The sequence below is a fragment of the Rhinolophus ferrumequinum genome, chromosome 7 (genome assembly GCF_004115265.2).
Source record: "Rhinolophus ferrumequinum isolate MPI-CBG mRhiFer1 chromosome 7, mRhiFer1_v1.p, whole genome shotgun sequence".
NCBI classification, from domain to species: Eukaryota; Metazoa; Chordata; class Mammalia; order Chiroptera; family Rhinolophidae; genus Rhinolophus; species Rhinolophus ferrumequinum.
Window position 1 is genome coordinate 90,514,366 of NC_046290.1, and position 27,275 is coordinate 90,541,640.

The 27,275-nt window shown below is 44.6% G+C and overlaps 1 protein-coding gene across 4 annotated transcripts in view; it reads right to left on the reverse strand.

Annotated features, from left to right (window-relative positions):
• LOC117024856 (NXPE family member 3-like) overlaps positions 1 to 27,275 on the reverse strand; it is a 60,169-nt gene that overhangs the window by 23,765 nt on the left and 9,129 nt on the right. Inside the window, exons 2-5 of one of the 4 annotated variants that reach the window (XM_033110468.1) lie at positions 6,890 to 7,278; positions 4,920 to 5,111; positions 1,247 to 1,349; positions 670 to 784 (exon numbers count right to left, since the gene is read on the reverse strand). In XM_033110468.1, the coding sequence (XP_032966359.1) occupies positions 670 to 738 (69 nt within the window). In that variant the 5' untranslated portion in view covers positions 739 to 784; positions 1,247 to 1,349; positions 4,920 to 5,111; positions 6,890 to 7,278. Of the gene's footprint in view, positions 1 to 482; positions 634 to 669; positions 785 to 1,246; positions 1,350 to 4,919; positions 5,112 to 6,889; positions 7,279 to 27,275 lie in introns of those variants that run through there. The other 3 variants (XM_033110470.1, XM_033110471.1, XM_033110472.1) reach the window with 3 other exon arrangements.

The following is a 27,275-nucleotide window of genomic DNA, read 5'->3' on the forward strand; positions in this document are numbered from 1 at the left end:
GACCAGAAATCCATATTTTCATGGGAAATCTCCTACTGTTTAATTATCAATAACCCATTTAACTGTTTTAAACCTGAATTTAAACAGGCCAAACAACGTGCATCTATAGCTACATTAAGCACCACAGCTCCAGTTTTGACCTGTGTACAAAAAGGGAAAAGCCTTCTCCTGGAGGTATTCTTAGCTTCTCACCATAGCTGAGTTCCCTAAAGACACAATAAAGGTCACTCCAGCCAATTGCCCACTCTTTTCAGGGAAAGATTTTTTTCTGGAAAAAGATCCCTGCCTCTTTTTCTCTGTGCTAAAAAGCAGGACAGGACACCACAGACGTCTATCTCTTTCTCTTATACTTGGGCAGACAAGGTGAGAGAGCTGAGGACAATGTGAATGGCTTCTTTTTTTCTCCACTGGAATTTCCCTGAACAATCCCTTCCAGGTCTGTGTTTCTCATCCCCTAATAGACCCCACATCCAACCACTCACCCGCCTCCTAAGGACGGCATCCCACCCTGCAATTGCTGAATTGGAGTCACACAGGGGCAGAGAGAAGACTGAAGCTCCCTCATTCCCTTCTCCCAGATTAAGGCAGTGATCAATCCAAATTTGTGGCTACATAGGAGACAACAAATAAGCCAGGGATCAGAGGAGTGGAGGCAAGGGTAGTACTCACCCAGACCAGAAAGACCAACCCCACAGTCAGAATCTTGTACCCCTTGCTTTGCCCCATGAATGGACCCATGGCAACCTAGACTCTTCTCCGAAATATCCAGTACGAACTAGGAACCCTGTTGGAGCATAGAAGAGTAAACGTTTATGATAGCCCCTCCCAGTAATAAGAATTTGTTATCTCTGGTAATTTTAAAAGAGGGGTACATGTTCTGCCTGATACTGCAAACTATTCCGGGCGCTGTGTCTCTCAAAATCCGCCATTCGAAACCCTAGGTTTCCCCTACAATTTGGAGTCTCACTTTCTGGACTTTGAAACCATTGCAGCTTCCTGTAAGATGGTAGATTCCATTTGGGGATGCCAAGGTCACCCCTGGGTCTTTGCACTAATGACCTCTTTCACAATTATTTTAGATAATAATTCACTATACCCAAAAGTCATCAATGAGAGAACTTACATTTTGTCATTCATTTGTAAATTTTCATAGAATGTATTTGGTGTTCATTGTAGATTTTTTTTCTTGACATATTGTGACTCCATAATTGGAGGGTTTGGGCATGAGGGAGCAGAGGGCATCTACCTGCCAGTCAGCCTGGCTTATTCCAGAGGATAATGGAGAGGTGACTGAGGTCTGCAGGAGTCAGGGCGAGATTCAGCATGTGTCAGTGTCAGTGCCCATTGCCCTGAAATACATAAGATGAAATAATGTAAGGTGGAGTAGAGAGCTGGAATATCAAATCTAAGAAAAAGAATACAAATATGCTAAAACAATGACCAATATTGTTATTGTTGATTGAACTTCGATGTGGTTCTGAGATTCTGAATCACCTGGAGTGAAAAACGGGACAGTGAAAAGTGTATCGGTATTTCCCAACCTCCAGTCATGCACTAGGAATTTCACATGATTTTGTCATATACATATCCTGTCTACACTGTTTCTTATTTAATGTTTTTCCTTAAACTTACTCATTTTAAAAATTGAAAGACAACAAGAATAGAAAATCAATAATATCTACAAAACTAAAGGTGTAGGGTATATATATTATATTCATGAAAATTTCAGCTAACAGAGAAGTGTAAGGAAATAACAACAAAATGCCCACCACCCAGCTCTATCAAATTGTAGTTTCCTACACCTCAGATTTGTGTAAAGAAATGAAATGTGTCCACAATTGCTCTCCCTTCAATCTCTCCCAGATGACCATTGTGATATTTATGATTTCCATATAAGTTCTATATCATCCCTAAAATGTATCCATTAAATATGTATATATAATATATGAATATACACATATACACATAAAATATGTGTGTATGTACATACATATGATTGTCTTTGCCTGACAAACAACAACATATCTGTTACTGCAATGTTTTTCAATATGTTTTTGAGATTTATTCCTGTTGGTATATGTAGCTCTGGTTTCTTACTCAGCCCCTTCCTTGTTTCCCATCTCTTCCTCTTTCTGCAGTGGCCACATTGTCATTTCTTTGAGCGAGCAGAGTCATCAAATTTGGCTGCCTTACTACCTCTTGTGGGTGGCTTCATGGAATGGAAGGTGTAGATGAAGGGGAGGGAGAGTTATCTGGAAAAGAGATACATGGAAATTATGTTTGTAGACCTGAATATTGTTTTATTTGCTTTTGTTTTGTCTAATTTTGAGGCAATATGGCCCCAGTTTACGAACATGTTCTTAATTTGGAGGTTTCTAATAGCAGCCCTAAGCTGAGGTTTCGGAGACTGAATAGAGGATGAGTTGACAGTGTCGAACACAAGTAATAGAGAGCCAGTCCTCCAAAATGCAAGAAAATGTTATTTAATAAGTCCACAGTGGTGCCAATGAACCAACGGGACTCCCTTCATTTAACCCCCATGGGGTCATGTGCGCTAGCAGCTCTGGGAATAAGACATCGTCATCTTACCACCAGGTTCCTTTAAATACAGATGCCTGCCCCAACCCGTACACGCTCACCTTCTAATGGAGCCAGGAAAAGAGCCCCTCCTTACCCTACCTCCCTCTCTGCCAGTGACTTAGCTGTCACTGACTGGCTGGCCCTGGCCTGGTCCTCTGGCTCACCATGCTACTCCTCTGAGGTCACGTTTGCCACCCTCACCTGCCTCACTCCCAGATCCACTTTTTTGACCAGGAATGAATGTCAAGCTAATAATTTTTCCGGGCCTTTCAGATCAACAAATAAACAATTAAAACAAATTGGTATAGCAGTACTTATATCAGAAAAACAGACTTTAAAACAAAGCCTATACAAAGAGACAAAGAAGCACCCAGTAATCCCACTTCTGGGTATTTATCCAAAGAAACCCAAAACACTACTTGGACAGGACACGTGCATCCATATGTTCATTGTAGCATTATTGATAAAGGAAACAAACTCATAGATACAGAAAACATTTTGATGATTGCCAGATGGGAAGGGGGTTGGGGGTTGGGTGAGACAGGGGAAGGAGTTAAGAAGTACAAACTAAATAGTCCTGGTGATGTAAGTATAGCATAAGGTATATAGTCAATAATGTTTTAACAAGTAAGTATGGTATCAAATGGGTAATTTTTAGATTTAAGGAGTGATCACTCAGTAAGTAATATACATGTCTAATCACTATGTTGTGCACCTGAAACCAATATAAGATTGTATACGAGCTGTAATTAAAAAATTATTTAATAAACAAACAAACAACAACAAGAAAGAAATGCGACCTTTTAGCCTACAAAATTCCTACATATATTTGGGCCTGTTTTCATACTACCTATATTTGGATTTTTCTCTTTTCTCCCATTGCTTTCTCTATGTATTAATATGCCAGTATTGCGTCATTTATATTATGGTAACTGAATAATTATAAGTGGTAAGGCTCATATGGTGTTTACTCTGTGCCAAGATCTATTCTAAAAGCATTACATTTAATCGCCATGACAACCCCGGGTCATTACTATTATTATCCCCATTTTACTGACGAGTAAGTTGAGGCACAGAGTAATAGTACCATTGTGCCAGAGTTGACCCATCCAGGATTGACTTCAGGAACTCAGATTTTATGCTCTTCACCTCTGTGCTTTAATATGTAATACGGCAAATCTCCTTTCATTGAAAATTTTCTTTAAAATCAATTTTGGAGGGTGTTGGGACACAAATAATTAATGCCTCTAGCCCTGTCCTCTCTACACTGTAAATGGATACATCCAAATTTCTGGTGGACATCTCTACTCAGATACAGCCAAGGTATCTTAAATATAACCTATCCCAAATTAGAGGAGGTCTCTGACCTCCTATGTTTCCTGATGCACTAAGTGGTTTCATCGCACCCTCCTTCACCCAGGTTGTAAACGTGGGACTTCCTCCTGCTCCCTCACCCCTACATCAATCCAATCCCCAAGTCTTACTGTCCCCTCTTAACCTTTTCCAGAATCTTGCTCTCTCCTTGCACCCAAAATGCCATTGCATTAGACCGGCTCAAGCCTGGCCCACCTCCATCCCTTCCACCAGACTGATGTATCTGCAAGGCAAAGTGAGGTTGCCCCTTGGCTGCTTCACATTGTTTCTGGGATCCAAGGCTCTTGGGTGTGATTTACAGTGTCCTCTATTCCTGCCTCCTCCAAAGCACTGAGCTGCTTACAGCTCCCAGAATGGTTTCCTCTGCTTGGAAAAACAGTGACTTCTACACCACCCTCACCACTTCCCTGGCTAATTCGTTTTATTCTTTGAGACTTTCTGCTGCTGTCACTTCCTCTGGGAAGTCCTCCTTGATTGCTCCTCCTTCATCCCCAATGAGGCAACGTCCCCCTCTCCTGGTTTTACCCACTGAGTTCCTTCAAATCAGGGCTTCTGCTTTTCTTCCTAGTATCTCCAATCACAAGCCAGGCCCTAGAAAATGGGCATTCAACCAATGTTTGCTGAGCTGAGCTAACTTCCATCTGCTCTCTCCTGACTTTTTCAGGGTAGACCCTCTCCCCCCATGAACCAAAAGGTGAGCACTGATGAGAAATGATTAAGTCAAGAGACAGAACTTGAAAATGATCAGATTAGTGGAGAGGTGTTGCTCTGGAGCAGTGGTTCTCAAAATTGCTCACTCAGAGACACCACTGAGCAGACTATTCACACTGCAGAGTCCCACGTCCAGACCTCACCCCGCAGGGATTTGCATTTTTAAGGGGCACCAGTGGGCATTCTGAGAAGGTGGGTTCTCAGAAACACCCAGTTGGGAAGCTTGGGAGACAGCGGGGTCTTTGAGCACTTACCTTTGCTTCTCTTCCACATGACGTAGACCGTCACTCCCGAAATTGCAATTTTGAGCACAGCGATGAACGGTGCCACGACGACCACAGCTTCCATTTTCAAGGGCCAAGATCCTGAGCTCCTTTTGTCCTCAGAGACACTGAGGTTGGTGGGGGCGGCGGTGCTGAGAGGGGCTTTGGTGGTTTTCTTGGTGGCTGAGAAGACATGAGAAATAAACAAATTCTCCCCTGGAGGACTGGAGGCAACTGGGTGAAACTGTCACACCCTGTGCCCTAGTTTGGGGAATATTGGGGGTGGGGAGCAACCCTTGAAGCTCTCACACAGGGACGGGAGTAACAATGTGAAATGCTGAAGGCTCAGAATCCACATCACTCAGTTTAAATCCTGACTCTACCACTGATCCGTGGTCTGACCTCAGAACCTCATTTCATCACTTACAAACAGTAAGTGATGAACTCTAACTTACATTCAATTATAACGCAGGGTTAAAGAATTTTATTGTGGTAAAACACACGTGACAAAATTTAGCACTTTAACCATATTTAAGTGTACAGTTCAGTGGCATTAAGTACATTCACATTGTTGTACAACTCTCACCACTGTCCATCTGCAGAACTTTTTCATCTTCCCAAACTGAAACTCTGTCCCCACTAAACAACAACCCCCCATATTCCCCACCCCAGCCCTTCATAATGTCTACTCTACTTTCTGTCTCTATGAATCTGCCTACTCTAGGGACCTCATCTAAGTACAATCAAACTGTAGTTTTCCCTTTTACAGGATTGCTTTTTAATGAATGAGAAAACATGTGTAAAACTCCTAGTGTATACTGGAATGTGATTTTAAGGTTAAATTAACATTTAAGTCCTAGAAACAGCATGGTGGTCAAGATGGGCCAATGGTTTACCCAGGGAGGGCAGGGTGGGGCTCAAAGAGTGTTCTTCCCAGCCGGGAGCAGTAATTCATCACTGACTTATTAATAGTTTAGAATTACCAGTGCAAGTGATTATGAAAAGCATCCAACTTAGTTAATTATTAGTTTTGTAAATAATATTCAACCGACAACACGCCCACTCATTGCCTCTGCCTGGGAGACAGCACCGCCCCCACTGCCCTGGAGACAGATGAATCCTGGTTCAAGTTCTGATGCCCACTGAGTAATTAGGAAGGTCTATTAATGCAACACCCCCCATTCTTAGGTTAAAAATGGGTCAAAACAACAAGATGATCAAGTCAGAAGGTGAGGCTGATCCGCTCATGGTTAAGAGAGGAGACTCTGGGGTTCAACTAGGTTCAAATCTCACCTGCATCACAAGAGCGACTTTGGGCAGGTGTTTAGGCTCTGCAGGCCTCAGTTTCCCCATCTGGAACAGGTAGATGATAGCAATACCTGCTGCTATTGTGGGGTTGTGCAGGGTAACTAGCGCGATGCAGACCAAGGTGTCAGCCTGGTCGTGATGCACAGTAAGCGGGAGCTGCTATTATTGCTGCTACAGAGGGGCCTCTAACGACCAGGACAGGGGAGCAGGATCAGAGTGGAGAAGGGGACAACACAGGGCCTCTTGTGGGAGAGGTGGGGACCGGGGGGTCAGCGAGAGGCTAGGAGGGTAAGGAGGATGGAGACAGGAGGAGGGAGATGGCGAAGGGGAAGAAAGAGATGGGATCAGGGTGGGGAGCATTGGAGGCCGTGTTCTGGGGAGCAGAGTGGGAGAAGGAAGCAGGGGGATTGGGAAAACAGGTGATGGGGTGTTATCAGGGAATCGGGGGCTCCTCAGAGCGTTTTGGGACCTACTGTGTGTGCCAGACTGAGCTCATGTCTGTGGGGAGGCACAGGTATGGGAATAACTGGGCAGGAGTAGCGACTGGGGACAGGAGTTTGAGAGAAGGGTCAGCAAGAATGGCGCCTGGACCAGGCCTGGTGGATGAGGGCACCAGTGGCCTTCGAAAGCCTCACCAGGGAAGGGGGACTCACCGGGGGTGATGACGAGGTTGGTTCCAGGGATGGACTACCACCCCACCTTGGTATGATTCCGGGCGGTCAAGTGGACTTGGCAGAAGTACACACTCTTGTCCTGCCTCCGCAGGTTAGAGATCTGGAGGAAGCCGCTCCTCCCGTCCTCTGTCCAGGTCAGAGAGAGCCGGTTCTCAAAATCCTTATGGATGAAACACAGGGTCATGTTGTAGATGGTCTCCCCATGGTACTGTTTCCATCTCCAGGATATAGTCACGCTGAGAACACTGGGTAACTCCCAGGGGTGACAGAAGGAGAAGGGGATGTGAATGGAGCCACCTTCAGGGGATGAGAGTTGCTTTGGTTATTTGACTTCATAGAGAAACTTTAATTGCACTTTATTGAGCGACCTGAAGGAGGGAGAGAGAGGGAGAAACCTCAAAGTGGTGGTGGTGGTGGGTGGGGGACAAAGAGGTAGCCCTGACCAGCTGGCACACTCACTCAAGGACAGAAGTGTGATAGACAGTAGGACTGGTCCTCTATCTGGGTGTCCTTTTCTCCACATTAGGGGTTGGGAGGGGAGAGGGGGTCCCAGCACTGTGGGACCAGCCCTTTGCTTGTGGGGGATGGGAGGCCTGGCCGGCCACCCCAGCAGACCCCTTCTCCACACACCCAGCATAAGTCCCTCCCACAGGCTCCCCCATGGCCCTGGGCAGAGCCAGGCCCGTCCTGGCCACTCACCCGCCTGTAGAGACGCCAGCAGCAGCAGCAGCAGCAGGAGCAGCAGCAGGGGCAGACCCATCGCCTTGCTCTCCTCCAGGGAGATGAGAAGACAAGCACAGACCTCAAGGCTAGAGGGAGGCCCCGCGGAGGGGCCACCTCAGGAAGTCTGCGCAGCAGGAGAGAGATGATCAGCCTCCTTCAGAGGACAGAGGAAGGGTGGGAGCCTTCCCCAATTTGGTGCCCCAGGGTGACTGGCACTTCCTATATCACTCTGGCTTCTTCTTTTCCTCTATTGCAAAAGGGCCTCCCTTGTGGTCAGTGCAAAGAGAGCCATGATGCTGGTCTCCAGCCTCCATCTTCACACTGAAAGGCGTGATCCTGACCTTGGCTTGTTGGGGCCTCTCCTCTCCCACCTCGGCTCCCTGCCTCTGCCAGCGCCCTCCTCATCTTAGTAGTCAGTCTCCATGCCTCTCTGCCTCTCACTCTCTCACTTTCTCCTCTTCTGAGTGTCTCTCAGCCTCTGTTTCTCTCTCTCATCCCAGGCGGAGGGGCAGCAGGAGGACCAGCTCAGTCTCTTTCAGGAAAGGAAAGGCGCCCTGAGTCTCTGCCCAGCTACAGCCCCTCAGAGGGAAGGAGGAGGGAGCCTCTGTGGTCAGATGTCCTCGGGCGCCATCCCCAGCACCAGGGGCACCCAGCTTGCTCTTGGCCCTTCTCCCTCCCCTGCAGTCCCCAGGGTGGACCAGGCCCACCAGGCCAGGCCAGGGGCAGTGTCACACCCTCCCTGAGGTTAAGAAGTGAGGGTGGGCTCACACTCCCACCTCCCTGGAGAGTGGGCCTCCTGGAGGCCATACATCCACCCACGGGATCTACAGGGACTTCTGTCCTCTCCACTCTACAGATGTGAGACCAAGGCTCAGGGAGGCTTTGCCCCAAGTCCATGACTCAAGTGACAGGTGCGGGACTCAAACTCCAGTCTCGCTGACTCCACAGAGGCTTCTGCTGCTTCTGGATGATTCTGTCTGATTGCTCCACTTAATCTCTGGGCCTCAGGTTCTGAGTGCAGACCTCTGCGGGTGAGTCTCAGAGTCTGTGTTTCTGTAGTGCTCCTAAGGTGATTCCATGAACAGCTGTTAGAGCCCTGGCTAATGCAGAGCCTTCCTTGGACACAGGATGAAGACTCAGAGCAGTAATGATTCACCCCAGAGACAGTCCCTGGGACTGTCTCCAGTGAGGGCACTGCCAGCCTGTGACTGGTGGTGGATGGGCTGAGAGTTTGGGGGCTGGGACCATTGGTGACCTACAGGGCTGGCTCCATAGGAGGCCCTGCCCACCCCTCTCCAGGATGAGGTGGGCATCAGCCTACTGCATAGACCGTGGGCATGGGAGGACATGGTTTCATCAGAGGAAGTGGCCTTGATCTTCTAGAGGTGGAAGCAGCAGACCGACTTTCTTTTTCCTTTTCTCAGTTTCTTCCCAAACCTAATAGCTTTCTTCTAAGCATTTCCCACAGTCAGCCAGGCAGCCCCGCCCTCTCTCTGTGTCTGCTATTCTAACCCCTCCTCCCAGGCCCAAGAAGAGAGGTTCCAAATTTTCATGGAATCCTCTTATCTGAGTCAGGCCCTAAACATCCATTGCCTCATTTTCAGCTTTACAACGTTCTGTAGTTGGTATATCGTTATCTCCATTTTACCCTTAAGGAAACTGAGTCACAGAGCCTCGATGTCATGCAGTCCTATGGGCTGTGAAAGATGCTTGAGTCAATTGGTAAGACCTGGAAATGTGGACAGAAGAGAGGAGAAGGAACCCACTGGCTTCGTAGCAGGACCCCGAAGAGTGGCCTGCCCTGTCTGAGGGGTGACTCCTGGGTTCTATGCCTGCCGTGCCCCACTAGCTGTGGGACCTGGCTGGATAGTCTCTTCTTTTCCAGGTTGCCAGAGGACCCCACCAGGGGTCATCACTGCCAATTCCATTGGGCAGCACAGACCATTTAAACAGGCTCTGAGTTATCTTCACAGAGTACCTGCTGTCCAGGTGCCGCAGGCCCAACTGCTCCCATGTATGGTCTCCCTAGATGCAAGCTGTGTATTTCATTGATCCCCATGAGTGTGGAATTGTGAGGTGTGATTTGTGCCTTTTGACCTCCTTTGCCCACTTCACCCAAGCCCATACCCCACCCTTGGCAACCACCAGTCCATTTTCTGTCAGCTGTGAGCTCATTTATTTGTTCTTTGCTTTGCACACATAAGTGAGATCGTATGGTATTTGTCTTTCTCTGTTTGGCTTATCTCACTTAGCATAATGTCCTCAATGTCCAGCCATGTTGTTGCAAATGGCAAGATTTCTTTCTTTTTTTGTGGCTAAAAAATATTGCATTGTGTATATGTGTATATATACCACATCTTCTTTATCTGTTCATCCATGAATGTACACTTAGGTTGCTTCCATGTTTTGGATATTACAAATAATGCTGCAGTGAAAATGGGGGTGTAGATATTTTTTTGTGTTAGTTTTTCCTTTCCTTCAGATAAATACCCAGGAGTAGAGCAGCTGGATCATATCAGTAATCTCTTGTCTGAGTGAAGTTTGACTTTTGTTATTCATTTAGAAAATCAGAGCCTTGCTTTCACCCCAGCTGAGTCTGTCGGTTGGCATTCGGTGGTTCGTCCGCTCACAGCAGCTCTGGCTGACTGCTCACGATGGCTGTCGGCCACTCACAATGGCCACCAGCCGCTCCTGGCAGCACAAGGCCCACAGGAGCCCACAGGAGCTCAAAGCACCAGCAGAGAGAGTTGTTGTTCACAATCTTAGCTGTAGAGAGTGCAGCTCACTAGCCCATGTGGGAATCGAACAGGTGAACTGGGCATTAGGAGCAAGATGCTCCAACCACCTGAGCCACCAGGCCAGCCTGATTCTTTCTTTATCTTTAAAAGCCAGTGATTTTATAAGTGATGCCCCGATGCTGGCTGTTTTGTGTTCAATTTTATTGTATGCACGTAATAGCATGAACTTCAACCATGTGAAAGAAAAACGGTCCTAATTGCAAGAAGTTGAAAAATCCACAACTGTGCGATTTGTGCTCTGAAACTAGCTGCAAATTACAAAAACAGACCAATTCCAGGAGCTTAAACAAATTAGAAAAAAATCATTTTCCTCACATAATGACAAGTCTGGAAGTAGGCAGCCTGGGACTGGCACAGCAGATCTGTGATACCAGTAAAGACCCTAACTCTCTGTATCTTTCATTTCAACCAACCTTAGCATGTGCTTTGTTTCCTGTGGTCACAAGATGCCTGCCCCCTCTCAGCATCGTAACTGCCTCATAGGAGGAAAAAATAAGACAGAGAAAAGGGCAAAAGACATTTACCAGCCTGTATGCTTGCTTAAGAACTTTCCTGAAGCCCAAATCAGAGATGTCAGCTTCTACAGGTCAATGGCTAGAACTGTGTCACATGGCAATCTCTAGTTTCAAGAAAGTCTGAGAAATATGGCTTTTGTCACCCAGCACTTGGCTACCCTGGGGTGGGGGGGTGGAGGGGCAGGAAATCAAGATTTTTGTTGGTAAGGAGGAAAGAATGGGCTTGAGTGAGAAACTATTGGCTTCTGCCACATTGTCCTTTTAATTTAAACTTTAAGTCATAAAATATTTAAAAGTTCATTTGGAAAAACTTGACATTGCATTCTGTTTCTTTTTTAATCAGGAAATATAGTTCAGCCACATGGGGACTGTGGCAGCCACGAGAAAGTGGCTCACAGACATCCAATTACAGGGAGCATAAGGGTCCACTGCCGTGCCCTGAAAGGGCCAGTGGTCCATCCTCACAAGTTTGGATGTCTAGTGCAGGTACAGGTTTCCTTTTCCTGCCTGCAGAGCCTGAGCCAGCACCACTATCCTGGGGCTTGTTGATTATGGTCCATTTGGGGATCCATGGAATCCCACACAGGTTAGCACCCAACTAGGGGATGCACTTGTCAGAGAAGGAGTAGTGGGATGAGGCCCTGACCGTGGAACCCCTGCTCATATCACATGCTACCTCACTCGGAGGCAGCCAGCCTACAGAACCCTTGCATGGCCGTTGTGAGGTGCAGCAGAAGCCCCAGCCTGGAGGAAACACTCTAATAGGATGGCCTGCCATCCTTCAGTGTCTTTGTTAGATCGGAGACCCCTACGTGGGGCTGGGTCTCTGATAGGAATCAGGGGCTGGCAGCATTGCACCCAATGATTCCCTGGGGACTCTGTACTTCTTATCCCTGCAACTCTGGGCTCTGTAGGCTTAGAGGTCTCCATCCCCAAAGGGGGCACCCTCTTGCTCGGGGACACAGCAACGATGCCATTGAATTGCACACTTACTGCTGCCATCAGGACACTGTACTCCTGCGCAAGACAAGTCGCCAACTTAGCAGAGATAGTTCATCAGCAAGAGGAGATAGGGCCACTTGCACACCATGGGAGCAGGGAGGAATCTGTGGAATGCAGATGGTCCCCTTGGCTACCTCCTGGTACTCCACACAGCACTGTAACTGTGAACAGATACGTGCAGCAAACCCACTGTGAGAAGGGCATGATTATCAATGGTTCATGTCCCTCAGGGACGTAGCTTTGGTCCAACTACCAGTAAGTCACCAACCTATGCTGAGGGGAGAGCAAAGGATGAAGGAATGTAGAATAAAGAGTGGAAGAGGGAGCGGCCAGCCACCTGAACCACCAGTGGCACCATGCTCCTAACGCTGAGGTCACCCGTTCAATTCCCACATGGGCCAGTGAGCTGCACCCTCTGCAACTAGAATGAAGTCAGTGAGCTGCCGCTCAGCTTCCAGGTGGCCAGATGGCTCAGTTGGTTGGAGTGCATGCTCTCAACCACAAGGTTGCCGGTTCGACTCCAGCAAGGGATGGTGGCAAGAGATGGTGGGCTGTGCCCCCTGCAACTAACAACGCCAACTGGACCTGGAGCTGAGCTGCGCCCTCCACAACTAAGTTTGAAAGGACAACAACTTGACTTCGAAAAAGTCCTGGAAGTACACACTGTTCCCCAGTAAAGTCCTGTTCCTTTTCCCCATTAAAAATAAATAAATAAGAATCATAGTTAAAATTCAGTGAGACTTTATGTGTCAGACAGTAGGCTAAGTACCTGACATGTGTTATCTCACGAAATTCTCAAAAAAAAAAACACGAAAAAAAAAGACTGGAGGAGGGGACTGGATCTGTTATGTGCCACCTCTCCAGGCTCCATTGATAAAGTGGGAGAATGTTCTTGGGAGAGTCCTCCAAATAAAAAATAGGGAACTACATTGAAACTCATAACTGCCCTGTTGTAACCCTGACGCATTTATAGTGACAATCATGCAAATGTGATCAGCAACTGCAACACTGGCCATTGCTTGTTTCTCATGGGATGCGTGTTGCTGAGAGAAAGTTCAGGGCAGGAAAGTAACACCTTAGTCATCTGACTTTCATTCATTCATTCATTCGTTCAGTCAATGAATATTTAACACCTGCAAGGTCTCAAGCAGTGCTCTAGGTCACCGGGATACAGCAGTGAGCAAGCTAGACAAACTCCTTGCCCCTCCTGGAGAAGAGATTCTACTGAGACAAGTAAACAACAGTAATAATAGTAGTAAACCAAATAATTACAAGTTGTAGTTAGTGATGGGAGAAAAAAGACTGAGAAGAGGATAGACTGCTGGGGTGGGAGAGCGGTAAGGGAAAGCCACTGAGGAGATGCTGTTTGATAAGAGAACTGAATGAAAAGAAAGCCAGCCATATGAGGATCAGGGAAAGGGGCCTTCAAGACAAGGAACAGCAGATATAAAAGCCCTGAGACAGGACAGCTTGACCTGCTTGAGCAGCAGGAATCCATGGGGTTGGTTGAGCGGCAATAAATGAGGGTGCAGAGTTAGGCAGGGCCTTTATGCAGGGCCTGGTGGACCACGGTGAGAGGTTTGGATTTTTACTGAGCTCGAAACTTGTGGGTTTTGAGCAGGCTAATAACCTGGTCTCATTTATGTTTCAAACTAATTACTTGTTCTGAGTGGAAAAGGGGTAGGACTGGAGCAAGAATAGAATCAGCTGTAGTTAGGAAGTTATTGCCGTCTTCCAGGGGAGACAAGTTGATGGTACCTGCCCGTATCCCAGAAGTCCTATTATGACAGGTCCTCTTCACAACTGTCCCGGTATCCAAGCCTTCTATCCACACAGCCCCAGGACTGACAGAAGCACTCGGGTAGATGAGGAGAGGAGGAAGTCTACCTTGTGGATGATGAGCCGCCCTGGGTGGCTGCTGTTGGGCACGGCCAGGCTGGAGGTCATTTCCCAGGCATCCACAAAGGCCACACGGAGGTCAGCAAAGGCAGTTCGGAGGAGCTGGTTCAGCGGGAAGATGAATCATTCGCTGCCATACACAGACTTGTAGCTGGTGTTGACCAGCTTAAGAACCACAAGATTGCAACCACAGCTGCCCAGATCCCTGTCAGTCATCAGATAAAGAAGGATTCCAGGAAGGTGGTAAAGTGGGCCCAAGCACCACCATGGTTTGGGGGTCCCTGGCCAGGCCCCCCAGCTCTGGGGCCACAGAGTGCAGGGAGACCACTGGTGTGCGGATGGAGCTCAGGGCCCAGCTGTAGGCCCGACAGTGCAGCACTATGTTCCGAGTGGTCTCCACGGCCATCAGGGGCCCCGTCTGATGTGGCGTGTAGATCCATGGGCTTTAGGGCTGTGGGAGGAAGAAGAGAGAGGAGAGGTCAGGGGTTATTTAGAGCTATGCACTGGAATTGTGTACAAATATAAATTCCAGCCCTGGCTTACTTTCCACAACATAGCTATTCTGCTCAAGACTCAGGCCTGGTCAGGGCAACACATCCCTTTGGCCACACTGATTATCTCCAGGTTGGACGGGTCACCCGAGCTAGTCCAGTCTTGGTAATCTTGCTGGAGCTAGTGGAAAAGAGTCTAGTTTTTTTCCTGCAAGACTGATGTGGGAGGATGGAACTTCTTGCTACCTTCTTGGGGCAGCCCCCTGCTGCTGGGGCCACCAAATGGGGACAGAATGAAGCTAAACAGTAGGCAGAAGTGAGCAGTTAAGATAAACAGACCTGAGGACAAGTTTGAGCCTTCAAAGTCAGATCTACGGCCTAACTCATCAACTTCTCTCCTGCCTAAGCTACTTTGTATTTTCAGCACCTTGCAGCAAGAGGAGGCCTGAATGGATACAAACACTGGTGGAAATTGATCCATTAGAGAGAAGCAGTGAGGACAGTGTGGAGAGAGGGGTGATAACAGAGGGAAAGTAGTGCTTAATACACTAGGAGGTTGGGCCCGGAGCGTACTCTTAGACGCTTCTTTCAAGCTTTTCTTCTTTCTCTTTCTCTCTTTCTCACTTTCTCGCTTTCTCTCTCTCTCTCTCTCTCTCTCTCTCTCTCTCTCTCTCTCTCTCTCTCTCTCTCTCTCCCCTTCCCTGCCTCCCTCCCTCCCTCCCTCTCTTTCCTTCTTTCTTTCATTTCTTTCTGAAAACTCTCAGGAAAACTTGAGGTATATGATTAGATTCCTCTAATCACAAATACTCGATGCCTTCACATTGCCTGCAGAATAGTCTCTCCGAGTCCTTTTCAAGTGAAGTCTGCTTCAGTTTGCCTGGATTGCCTGCTGCCTTCCACACAAGCCAGCATCCTCCTCTCCTCCAGGCCTTTCATCCTTTTCTCCCCTGCTGTCTTCTCTCTCTTCTCCACCATCCTAACCATCCAGGCTCAGCTCAGCCCATCACTTCCGGAAAACCTACCCTGATTTTTCTAACCCTACTTAAAATTCTTGTAATGCATTTTCTGTATTATTCTCTTAGCATTAGATAATGCATGGTATTGGTCATTTTTTTCTGGAAATGTCCTCTCTTCACGGTCCCCCTTGAGAGCAGAATTTATGCAAGATACTTCTCTGAATGCTCCAGACCTCAGTGTTTCGTCTATAAATGCCATGAAATAAATACATGCTGTGTCTGCTCTACCTAGTTTTCTGTTACCTGTGGCCCAGTTCTGACTCCTTGTCCAGGACTCAGGTGTCTGTCCCTACCCATCCTCCGAGAAGTTCCAACATCCTGTCCACTTCGCAAACAAAGGGGTGTTTTCTAAAGCCCTCTCTGTTCACCTCTTTCTTTATGAGGCTCCAAGTATCCTACCCTCTCCTGTCACGGCCACTCACAGGGCACAGTGTCATGCAGATACTTCCTCCACTGCCACAACATGGAGTCCCACATCACGTGGACCACACGGCCAACCAGGCAACCAAAAGCTGGAGCAGGACAGCAAGTACCCCATATCTCAGTGGGAGAAGCCAGAGGGTTTGGGGGCCGGAAACCAGGGTGGAATGGGTTCGAGGTGGCAGGGCTACAGAAAAGGAGTAAAATGTAATAGGCTAAATAGTGAAAAGCTAAAAATTATAGCCTGTGCTGGGTGCATGTATGATAACTGTCCTCTTAAAAATAGATAAGAAAATTAAGTGAAGCGAGTTAGTAAATGTCAGAGCAAGCATGTGAATGAAGGCTTCCAGGCTCTATTGCCCATCCCGTAACTACCCTATGGAGAGGCTAATCCCAGTTATAGACATAACCCTCCAGGTCGGCTAGCCTCCACCCCACACCGACCCAGGTGAGCCACCGCGATGCACTCACTCAAGCTGCTCCTTCTCTGGGCTGCCATCTGGCTCTGGATCAGAGAAGGCCCTGAAGGAGAACTTGGTCCTCACATTCCTAGAGAGACAAATGTCTGAAAGGAATGAAGACTTGGGGAGGGGCTGAAAGCTTGAGTTTATGTAGGAGACTATTATTCATAATTTTAACTAAGCCTATATTTAAAAGAGATTCCAAGTGGCTACCATAGATATATGTATATAATATAGAATAATTAAAAAAAAGTTAAAAGGAAGACTAGAGACCAAGTATAAGGTGAAGATAATTTTACCAGGGACTTAAGAATTTTTTCGGGATTCTTCCGAAAACTGAACACTGCATTTGGCCCTAAACTTCCTCGCAACACACAGACACTCAATGGGTTTTGTAGTTTTGCTTTTCTAGTGATGGGAAACATGAGAGGTTGTTTGGAGAGAAATTTTTTCTTGAGTTGACATTCGAAAAGGATCAGGGAGTGAATGAAATCTCAGACAAAAGTATGATAACTGGAAACAACCAGACAGTTATGAATATGCTTTAAAACTTGTCCAAAGAATGAATGAATGGTGTATCAATTAGCTTTATTGTACAACAAATGACTCCAAAAACTAGTGCCTTAAAACCACATTTATTATTTTTTACAAACCTGTGATTCTTCTGGACTGCCTTGGCTACAGCTGAGTGGCCTAGGATGGCTTCACTCACCCATCAGGAGCTTTACCTGGAATTGGAGGCTTGACTGGGGCGTCTCTCTGCGTGTTTTCTCAATCTCCGATAGGCTGGCTCGATCTTGTTCACGTGCTGGCCGAGGTGTTCCCAGTGCTACAGCAGAAGCCGCAAGGCCACCTGCACTTGAGGTCTAGGTTCAGATATTGCACAATATTACTCACACCACGTTGTGTTGGTCAAAGCAAGCCAGCCCAGATTCAGGAATAAGGAAATTGCCTCCACCTCTTGATAGAAGGAGCTGTAAAGAATTTGTGCCCATTTTTTCAGGTGCAATATACCACAACGTCTGTGTGCATAAACTGATGATACTAAAAGTTCACCATTTCCTGTGTTAGGTAAGTCTTAACCACAATCCTTTTATGCCTCCTCCCATTCCCTGAAGTAGCTGTCAATCACACCACACTATTCCCTCCTCACTCCCACAAGAGGGCAGCACTTCTTACTTCACAGAGAAAGCCGACCATTGTCCCAGCTATCTCTGCTACAAGTCCCTTATCAGAAAACTCCTCAGCATCTGTATCCGGCGTCACCTCCAGACGAGGAGCAGTCCCTCACCCACCCCTACCAGACGTTTTATATCCTCACTGAGTCCTCTTCATCATTTCCCATTCACTGTCTTCTTCAGTCTGGCTCCCACACTGACCACTCCACTAAACAGGCTCTGGGCGGTGTTGCTCACGAATGTCATAATTGCCAAATCCATGGACACTTAGCGCTCATTACACTTGCTCACTCAGCAGCACGGAACATTCCTTCTTGAAACCTGCATTTCCCCTCTTGGATCCCTTGACTACATACTGCTCTGTTCTCCAAATACTGCCCACTTCCCTCTCAGTCCCTTCTGAGAGCTCTTTTGCTACTCATACTCCTGAAATAGTCTAATTTTTTGTTGTTGTTCTTAAATACTAATTTGTCAGGAGAACATTTCAAAAATAAAAGGTACAAAGAATAACAATGCAACCAACACCTGTGTAGTCACCACCCAGTTTAAGAAAGATACGTTGTCATTACTTTGAAGTCTCCTTCATGTTTTTCTTCAGTCCCAACCCTTTCCTGGCCCCTCAGAGGAAACCACTATCTTGAGTGGGGTGTTTACCATTTCCTTGAAATTTTTTGTACTCTTACCATATTTGCATTTCTACACAAGGATTGTTTTTGTATGTTTCGAACTTTATATAACTAAATTCATATTGTAAATATTCTTATACAACTTGCTTCTCTTTCACTCAATATTATGATCCAGAAATTTATTCATTTATTGTGGGTAGCTGTAATTCATTTTCACATGTGTAGTATTCAATTTTATGGAAAACCATATAATGTTGGGGAAACTGAATATCCACATGCAAAAGAATGAAATTGGACCTCTATACCGTACACAAAAGTTAACTCGAAGGGGATTAAAGACTTAAATGGAAGACCTGAAACCATAAAATTAGAGGAAATCATAGTGACAAAGCAAAGCTTCTTGACATTCGTCTGGGTCATGACACAAAAAGGAAAGACATAAACGCAAACATAAATAAGTGGGACTATATCAAACTAAAAAGCATCTGCACAGCGAAGAAAACAATCAACAAAATGAAAAGGTAACCTGCGAGATAGCAGAAAATATTTGCAAATCATATATCTGACAAGCAGTTAATATTCAAAATATATAAGAAACTCATATAACTCAATAGCAAAAAAAAACAACCCAATTTAAAAATTGTCAAAGGACCTGAGTAGGCATTTTTCCAAAGACGACACACAAATGGCCAACAGTTATATGGAAAGATGCTCAATATCACTAACTATCAGGGAAATATAAATTAAAACCAGAGCTATCACTTCACACCTACCAGGATGGCTATCATCAAGACAAAAACCCAAGAGATAACAGGTGTTGGCAAGGGAGTAAATGAAAGAGAATCTTTGTGCACTGTTGGTGGGGATATAAATTGGTACAACCATTAGGAAAACAGTATGGAGTTTCCTCAAACAATTAACAATAGAACTACCATATGATGCAGTAATCCCACTTCTGAGTATATATCCAAAGGAAATGAAACCAGTATCTCAAAGAGATATCTGCACTCCCAAGTGCATTGCACATTATTTACAATAGCCAAGGTATGGAAATAACCTTGGTGTTCATTGACAGATGAAAGGCTAAGGAAAATGTGAGATGTACGTGTATGTGTACATAAGCACAAATGCATACGGGAATATTATTCAGCCTTAAAGAAGAAAATCCTTCCATTTTTGACAACATGAATGGTACATTTTTCTTTCTTTTACCAAGGATGAATTTATATTAACACATCATAATTACCCAAATACTACCCTAAGTTTCACTATGGTGCTGTGCATTCTATTGGTTTTGACAAATCTATAATGATATATATATATATATATATATGTATATACACATATATATGCATATATATTATATAATAATACAATATACAATATAATTATATATAATATAATAATATTATATAATGTATATAATATATATAAAATATACATTATATAATAAATATAAATAGTATAATTATAATAATATATGATATGTAATAATACCATGTGGAGTTTTGCACTGCCCTAAGAATCCTCTGTGCTCTGCCTATTCATTTCTGCCCACAATCACTTCCTGCCCCTGGAACCAGTGATCTTTTTATTGTTCCCATAGTTTTGCCTTTTCAGATGTCATATAGTTGGAATCAAACTGTATACAGCTTTTTCACATTGGCTTCTTCCACTTAAATACACATTTAAGATTCCTCCATATTTTTTTCATGGCTTGATAACTCATTTCTTTCAGTGCTGAATAATATTCCGTTGTCCGGATGTACCACAGTTTATTAATATTTACCCGTTCACATACTGAAGGACAACGTATTTGCTTCCCCGTCTTGGAAATTATAAATAAAGCTGCTATAAACATCAATGTGCAGGTGTCTGTGTGGACATAAGTTTTCAGCTCTTCTGGATAAATACCAAGGAGCATGACAACTGGATCTTATGGTAAGAGTATGTTTAGTTTTGTAAAAACCGCCAAACTGTCTTCTAAAGTGGCAGTAACTTTTTGTATTCCCACCAGCAATGTGTGAGAGATCCTGTTGCTCCATATCTTTGTCAGGATTTGGTGTTGTTAGTTAGTGTTCTAGATTTTGGCTTTCTAATACAAGGTCAGACAATTAAGTTCCCAAACTCATCCTAGAAAAAGTGCTACCTACCTCATTGCTGAATATCACTACAGTCACCTTCGAAGTACTCTCCTTGGGAAGCTATGCACCAATGCCAGCACCTAGTCCACCCTTCAAAGCAATTTTGGAACTCTTTGTCTGGAATAGCCATCAGAGCTGTTGTATTACCATTGATGTCCTGAATGTCATCAAAATGTCTTCCTTTCAATATTTCCTTTATCTTTGGGTAAAGAAAGAAGTCATTGGGGGCCAGATCGATGAGTAGGGAGGGTGTTCCAATACAGTTATTTGTTTACTGGCTAAAAACTCCCTCATAGACAATGCTGTGTGAGTTGGTGCATTGTCGTGATGCAAGAGCCATGAATTATTGGTGAAAGTTTCAGTTCGTCTAACTTTTTCACACAGTCTTTTCAGCACTTCCAAATAGTAAACTTGGTTAGCTGTTTGTCCAGTTGGTACACATTTATAATGAATAATCTCTGCTATCAAAAAGGTTAGCAACATCATTGCAACAATTTGCGAACTTAATTGTCAATGTCATAGATGTGTCATGGTAACTTGTTTTAATTTGCATTTCCCTGGTGACATGTAATGGTGAGCATCATCTTGTATATTTATTTGCCATCTGCATATCTTCTTTGGTGAAGTATCTGTTAAGGTCTTTAGCCTATTTTTAAAACTGGATTGTTTTCTTATTGTTGAGTTTTAAGAGTTCTTTGTATATTTTGGATAACAGTAGCTTTATTATTTTGCAAATATTTTCTTTCAGGCTGTGACTTATCTTCTAATTCTCTTGACATTGTCTGTTGTAGAACAGAATTTTTAAATTTTAATGAAGTACAGCTTACCAATTATTGTTTTCGTGGATCATATCTTTGATGTTGTATCTAAAAAGTATCATCATACCCAAGGTCATCTAGGATTTCTCCTATGTTATCTTCTAGGAGTTTTATAGTTTTGTGGTTTACATTTAGTTCTATGATCCATTATGAGTTAATTATTTTGTGAAGAGTGTAAGGTCTGTGTCTAGATTCTTTTTTTCCTTTCTTTTCTTTTTTTACATTTGACTGTCCAGTTCTTCTAGCACCATTTGTTGAAGAAACTATCTTTGTTCCATTGTATTTCCTTTGCTCCTTTGTGAAAGCTCAGTTAACTATATATATGGAAATGTATTTCTGGCATCTCTTTTTTGTTCCATTGATCTATTTGTCTATTTATTCACTGACACCACACTGTTTTGTTTACTGTAGCTCTATAGTAAGTCTCTAGGGTCAGTCCTCCAACTTTCTTCTTCGTCTTCAGTACGGTATTGGCTACTCCGGGTCTATTGCCTATCCATGTAAATTTTAGAATAAGTTTGTCAATGTCCATAAAATAACTTACTGGGATTTTGATTGGGATTGCATTGAATTTATAGATAAATACTGACGTCTTGGCAATATTGAGTCTTCCTACCCACGTGCATGAAATAGGTCTCCATTTATTTAGTTTTTTTATTTTGTTCATCAGAATTTTATAATTTTTCTTATATAGATCTTGTATATATTTTGTTTGATTTTAACTATTTCATTTTTGGGGGGTACTAATATCAATGGTATTGTGTTTTAAATTTCAAATTCTACTTGTTCTTTTTGGTATGTAAGAAATCAGTTGACTTGGTATATTAATCTTTTTTTAAAGATTTTATTGGGGAAGGGTAACAGGACTTTATTGGGGAACAGTGTGTACTTCCAGGACTTTTTCTTTTTTTTCAAAGTCACGTTGTTTTCCTTTCAATCTTAGTTGTGGAGGGTGCCGTTCAGCTTCAAGTTGTTGTCCTTTCAGTCTTAGTTGTGGAGGGCGCAGCTCAGCTCCAGGTCCAGGTGCCGTTGCTAGTTGCAGGGAGCGCAGCCCACCATCCCTTGTGGGAGTCCTACTGGCAACCTTGTGGTTGAGAGCCCACTGGCCCATGTGGGAATAGAATCAGCAGCCTCGGAGTTAGGAGCATGGAGCTCCAACCGCCTGAGCCACCATGCCGGCCCTGGTGTATTAATCTTGTATTTACAACCTTGCTATAATCATTTAATAGTTCCACGAAGTGTTTCTCTCTCTCTCTCTCTCAATCTCTCTCTTTTTTTTTTTTTTTTTTTTTTTTTGTCAATTACTTTGAATTTTCCATATAAACAATCATGTCATCTGCAAGCAAAGTCTGAGGACTGGACCCCGGGAGCCACCACCTCAGGAGGCTGGTGGTGTACTCCTGATCTGGAGCTGGAGCAACTCATGGAAGATGTTGGGAAATAATTGGAGCAGAGGGTGGAGCCAGAGCATAGAGATGATGCAGAGGAGGTCACATTGGCCTTCTCTGAGGAGTTCTGCTGTGCTCTTGTGTTCTCTCACCCCCTCTCCCTGAGAGCAGGAGGGAGAGTCTCTTAGAGTGTTGCTATGAAGCTCGTAAGTGTTGGGGTTGGTCATTGGCTACAAGGTTAATTGTGCGTCAAGTCAGACTTGTGCGTTTATGTGTTGAAGAGTTTAGTGGTTACTTGGTTTGGTCATCTCTAACCAGATGCTCCCTTTTAACTTCTCTCTTTTGTCTATGTTACCGATATCATCATTTCTGGTGGGAGGCCCGCACAATATAAGAATCTGGGAAGGCAATGACACCTGAGTCCTGGGAGAAGGACATCTAGAAGGGCAGGTTTGAGTTCAAATCCTGGCTCACAACTTACTAGCTATGTTGCCTTGTGAAAAACACTGTAACCATTCTGGCTCCTTGTTTCACGCCTGAAACAAGTAGTTTCTATACCATTCAGGGTTGTTCATTATGTTTAATGAGGTAATACACACAAAGGCTTAACATGATTCATGCCAATTGTTATTGTAAGGGGAATAGAATGGTTAGATTGGGGGACAGACCTTGGGTTCTGGGCTGCCTACCAGTGTTTGGGGACTTAGTGTTTCCAAGCCTGAGGCAGTCCCTGGACAGAAGGACTAGAGGAGGGATCTTATAGTTCATTTTGGTGAGAAGGACAGATGTTGAAGGTGACATCAGTTTTCTCCTTAGATGCATTCAGGAAAATCTTACAGGTACTTTTATTTTGTGGGCAAGAGCAGGAGGTTGTAGAGGGAATTGGAGCAGATGGCTGTTTCTCTCAGGTCCTTGGTGACTTTCGACCCCTGCTGGCTTCTGAGTTGTCTGCGTCTGGCCAGGGTCGTTATGGGAAGCGGTGATCCCTCTGTGCAGCTGACTCTAAGGAGCCTCAGGAAGTGAAGAGCCTGGTCTATTAGGGGCATATGAGGATGTGGATAAGAAAGTGGAAGATGAGAACAGCTGAGAAAGTCTCCCCAGTTCTCTTCTCATAAAGACACTTCCTGTTTCCAAAACCACACCTCCCTCCATCCACTCACTTGGAGGACAAGCACTCACCTGGCTGGGGCTCAGGCATTAGTCCGCAGACCTGTAGAGGGACCAACAGAGTGTCAGTGTGCCATCCGTGGTGGCATCTCTCCTTCCTGCCTTCTATGCTCGTCCTACTCTGAGACCATCCTTGGAGAGATCTGGGCAGCAAAGCGGCTCTGCTGACACCCATCTGGGAAGAGCCTGAGACTCAGAGCGGGCACTCAGCTGGCACCGAGGCCCCCCACACCTGTCCTGCTATTGTCCTCAACACCAAATGTGGGGAGCAGCTCTTCTCTGCACCATGTCCCTTTATCCTGCTCTCTCTCCCCCACCTTTCCCTGTGCATCCTTCTCCCTTCCTCGAACCCTTCCAGGATCCCACAACCTGTTCCTTCCACTGCTGAGCCCTGGCCCACTCTCCCTACCCCCCCCCCCCCATCGTGTCACAGGCACCACTGCTCCCTCCTGCCCTGACAAACCAGCTTCTTGTGCTTTCCTTCTGAGTGGCGGCTGTTTCTCTCTCCCACCTCATAAATCTCATGGCTGCAATCTGTGTTTGCCCTGCAGCCCATTCTCCTCCATGTCTTCCGCTGAAACCTCTGCTGTTCCTCCCAGGCCCTCCCCCCTCTACAACCTCAAGTGTCCCTGCAGCATTTCCCAAGGATTTGGCTCCAGTTCACACACATCCTCTCCATCCCTTCACCTTCCTGGGAGGACTCATCATCCATGGGACAAACCTCTAATGCACTGGACTTGCCTGTATCCCAGCTCCAGCCACCTCCACTCCCCTGAGTTATACCCTGGACTTTATATTTGTAATCACTGGGACTGCTGAGACCTCTGAAATATTGAATGCTAGTATCGTTTTTATGCTACAGCTTTCTTTCCTTCCAGTTCTCTCATGTCATCATCCCCCTACACCTGTGCTTTGATCGCCCTGAACTCTTGTTCCTTGATCATCCACTTTCTTTGAGGTTATTCAAGCTCCCTGCTGAGCCCTCCACCCTCTCACCAGTTCCTTGACCTCCTGTGTTCCCTTGTCCTTCTGCCGCACTGAGTTGACAAATTCTAATCCTGAATGTCTCCCATGGCAAGCAGTGCTATTTGCTTTCCTAATATCCACTCACTTCTTCATACTCAGTGACAGAACCTTGATTTTATTTGGAGTGGCAAGCGCTTCCCTACAGATAGATGTGGGACATGTGACTAATTCTGGCCCATAAGATATAAGGGGACGCATGGGTGGGACCTGAAAGCTCCTTAAATTGAGGACAGACAACTGGGGCATAGTCTTTTTTCCTGTGCTCTTTCCTTATGTTTCCTGCTTGGACTCAGAAATAATGGCCAGAATCTTAGCAGCCATCTTGAATGATGAGGCAATCTTCAAGACAGAAGCTGGTATCTAAGAGAGTGAGCAGAAAGGTAGGAGCTTGGATGACTGAGACAATGGCCTCTGCTGTTTGCCTCCAGGTCCTTTTACATGAAGGAAAAACTATAAACTCTGTGTTATTTAAGCTATGTGGCTTCTGGTCTCTAGTACTAGCAGCTAAACAGAACTCCTAATTGACAGATCCTAAAAGTTACTAAACTACATGGTTGAATACCTGTGGGGAAAAACACAATCATGTGCAAAGATACTTCTGCTGATTCATGGCTTCTTATCTGAGTTGAGTCATTAAATAACATTTTCCATTTCCTCAGTGACTATGTCAAATTTTCTCTTCAACTTTGACCCTCATTCTCATTCTCAGGAGAAAACTATGGTGGTTGTTTTGTGTGTTTGTTTTTGGGGTTTTTTGCAGAATTAAAAAACAATTTGTATGAAATTGAACTTATCAATATTTGTATTCACGGCTTTTGGGTTTTATGTTTTACTTAAAGAGGTCATTTCCACTCCATGGTTATAAAACAGTCTCACATGCTTTCTTTTAGTACTAGGGTTATTTCCCCCCCTCAATTTTGAATCTTTGACCTTCATTGAATTAATTTTGGTGCAAATTATGGGGTATGGAGATAGCGTTATTTTTTCGCAGATGGTTATGCAATTGTTCCAACGCTATGTATTGAATTACTCACCTTTCCCCATTGATTAGAAACCTTTTGGAGTTCCAGTCACGTTGGTGGGGTAGATAAACACTGTTCTTGCATCCTCTCATGACCACATTGAAATCAAAACTAAACTACAGAACAACCATCATTGAAAATTGCCTAAAGTCTAGCTGAATAGAAGTCCTGCAGCTAAGGATATATAGAAGAAGAAATGTCAAGACTGGTAGTAGTGGCAGAGATGCAGAATGGGCTGAACCCACACCTGCATGGCAGTCGAAAATCAGAAAGGATATTTTGGCTGTGGAGGTACCCCCTGAGGAGTGTGGGGACCCAGACCCACACCAGGCTCCCCAGCCCAGAGTTCCACGCCAGGAACAGATTTCCCCATAAGGGAGGATAAAGAGCCTAGGGAACCCAGCTCTTATTGAGCCCACCATGGATTACCAATTTTTAAATAATTGTTATATAATATAGGCTAACGCGAAAATAATACCAGGCTCTATGTGAACTTTCTTGAATTTGGAAGAACCTACAGAACCTTGGAGGGTGTCAGAGGCATCATTTTTGAGTGTTAGTTATTATGGTTATTCAGAAATACACAAGTACTAGATAATAGAAACACCTAGGAGTGCTGCTCAGATCTGAGTTCCAAATAGAATGGTCCCAAGCAGTACTTCCAGAGGCTACATATAAAAGGCTCAGTCTTCAGGCATCTTAACTTCTCAGCATTATTGATATCCGATTACCTCCTTTGTGCTTATTGTCCATTTCTAGTCCCAAAGCTCTTGATATTTTATCCAGGATAGCATCTGTAAACAGAAGTCTTTGACCTCTACTTTCCTCTCTTTAATCTATTTCTGGCTTATCAGCTAAGAGTTGCACCTGCCCAGGGACCTCTAGTGCAAACTTGTAGCTCTACAGGCAGTGTTTCACTGAAGGAGATCATTGCTGGACTTTCATTCTGAAGATAATTCTCAAGATGGAGCCGTGCTGCCAATAAAGCTTGCATCTATCCACAGATTAAGAAATCCAGCTTTAGAAGTTACTTGCACCTTAAGCAAGGAGCTTGCCAAGAAATCCGTCTTCATTTTATTGAACAGATTTTCAGAATCTGTAGGACTCATCAGTAGATTGCTGAGAACAATGGCAATATTGTTACTTTTACAGATCTTGCTCTTCTGATTTCAGGTTAAAAAGTAACTTGTTTTTCATGTGTCCCAGGGGATTGTGGCTTGAAAATTTCCATATCCTCACTAGCAATTTTGGTAGTGTCTACACTGTTTTAAGCTATTTGTTACAGGAGATACATGTTCTCCATTTATTAATGTGGTGCAGACCAATTTAACTGGCATGTTTCAGGAAAATTCTTCCTACTTTAATTAGTAAGCTAAAAGTCTTATTTTTTCATATTTAGTGGTTAATCCCTCTCATGTTGTTTGAAATTAGCCTGCAAACACTTTCCCTCACTTGCATGGGCTCTTTCAAGATAAACATACAAACAGTGAAACAATCAATAAAAACAAACAATAAAATAAATTTAAAAACTGGAAAATCATATTCTTTTCATCTCTCTTTTGTCTTTCTACCTTTATGATGTCAAAATAGATGAGATTGTTTGTACCTATGGAGAATAAATCGTAACTGTAATCTTTATTTTTGGTAATGAATAAGTATGGATAAGATTGT